This window comes from Microtus ochrogaster, unplaced genomic scaffold, assembly GCF_000317375.1.
Source record: "Microtus ochrogaster isolate Prairie Vole_2 unplaced genomic scaffold, MicOch1.0 UNK28, whole genome shotgun sequence".
Taxonomy (NCBI): Eukaryota; Metazoa; Chordata; class Mammalia; order Rodentia; family Cricetidae; genus Microtus; species Microtus ochrogaster.
In genome coordinates this window covers 4,685,627-4,687,050 of record NW_004949126.1, presented here as the reverse complement: position 1 = coordinate 4,687,050, position 1,424 = coordinate 4,685,627, and the positions used below count along the sequence as shown (strand labels likewise).

Genomic DNA, 1,424 nt, shown 5'->3' with positions numbered 1-1,424 from the left:
ACATTTGCTTAAAATATGAAGGCATGAGAAAAACTTTACCTTCATGATAGGCTCCATCTGCCATGACTAAATGCAGAATCTTGGCGTAGAGATGCTGATGCTCATTGCCCAAAATAGTCTCAACTATTGTTGAACAAATTTCAATATTTTCATCTTCATCCTCATGAATAGCCTATGCCAAATTACCAGATGTAAGTTAATACGGAAGCTGCTACAGAAGAGAAGCAATCAACGATAGCCTGTGAACCATAACGGTGCCTAGCACAGCAAGCTCTCCCTAATGGACAATAGTGGCACTTACATCTCGGTGGCAACCAGGAGCCATGTAATTAGACTCAAGGCGTCTTCACCAGAAGGGGGATCACGCCTGGTACTATAAGCCTAGCCACTCTATGCAGCTGGTGAGGTCAGTGATTTTAGAAGAAAACCGCTACTGCTACTTTCCTAAACCAGCGTGATTTCTAACTACATCATACCATTATACCCAACGTTAGGTGTAGATCTCTCCCTTCAACAAAAAAGCTTATCTTTACAATAGCATGAGGTCATCACAGAGAGCTAAAACTGGTTAAGATGCAGAGAACAAATTATCATGGGCAGCCTAGCTCTACACAATACATCTGTGTATACGCATATATAATAGCAAAGGTTAAAGAACAGGCTGTGCATTTGGGAGGGGCTTATACAGGACAAGTAGGAGGGAGAGAGGGAGACATGATGTAATCAAATTGACATACCTTTACTTTCTCATACACCTCAAATAACTTCTCAAAGCCCATTTCCTGCTCCAGGTGAAGTCTTAGCTCCTCTAAGTGGTTGAAGACGCTGTCATATTCACATTCACTAGCAGTCTCGCCGTCACTGTTATCTAAAAAAAACTTTGTGATTAAAAGTCATTCTTACACTAACAGACTGTCATCAACAACAAGTGAATTATAGCTTCCTGTATTCTTCTACGTTCAATACAAGCAGTCTTCACTATGGCATCTGCCCATCAAAACACTTATAATGCTGTCTTACCCAAGAATGTTACTTTGAGAATTGTTTCTTTTAAAGACATAGATAGTAAATCAGATTACAAAGAAAGATTCCCAGAAACACTACTATTTAAATGTTAGTTTGGAAACAAATGGAAAAAGCGTATTTCTATGTTCTGAACTGAAACAACCAAACCTATGTATAAAGGATAAACATGGACTATAACATGAAGAGACAGGCAGAACACAGACACTAAGTTATTGTCTTTCTTACTAAAAAAAACAAGTCAAGAAATGGAGAGCAAAAAGCAGAGTAAAAACGCTTCACAAGTCGCTGTGCAACAGGAAGAAATGAAGAACTGCTGTGCCCTGTGTGAAACACGTGCAGTCAACACACGACAGAAGACAGGAGCACACACGCCAGCTTAAGCTGGCGATGGCCACACC

At 40.1% G+C, this 1,424-nt stretch overlaps 1 protein-coding gene across 1 annotated transcript in view; it reads right to left on the bottom strand.

The window, feature by feature from the left end:
- Positions 1 to 39: 39 nt before the first annotated feature.
- The window catches only part of Nek1 (NIMA related kinase 1), a gene marked incomplete at its 3' end in the record, with an annotated part of 131,132 nt that continues 129,747 nt past the window's right edge, over positions 40 to 1,424 (bottom strand). Inside the window, exons 21-22 of the mRNA XM_013354094.2 lie at positions 738 to 878; positions 40 to 172 (exon numbers count right to left, since the gene is read on the bottom strand). Coding sequence (XP_013209548.1) covers positions 40 to 172; positions 738 to 878 — 274 coding nt within the window. The remainder of the gene's footprint in view (positions 173 to 737; positions 879 to 1,424) is intronic.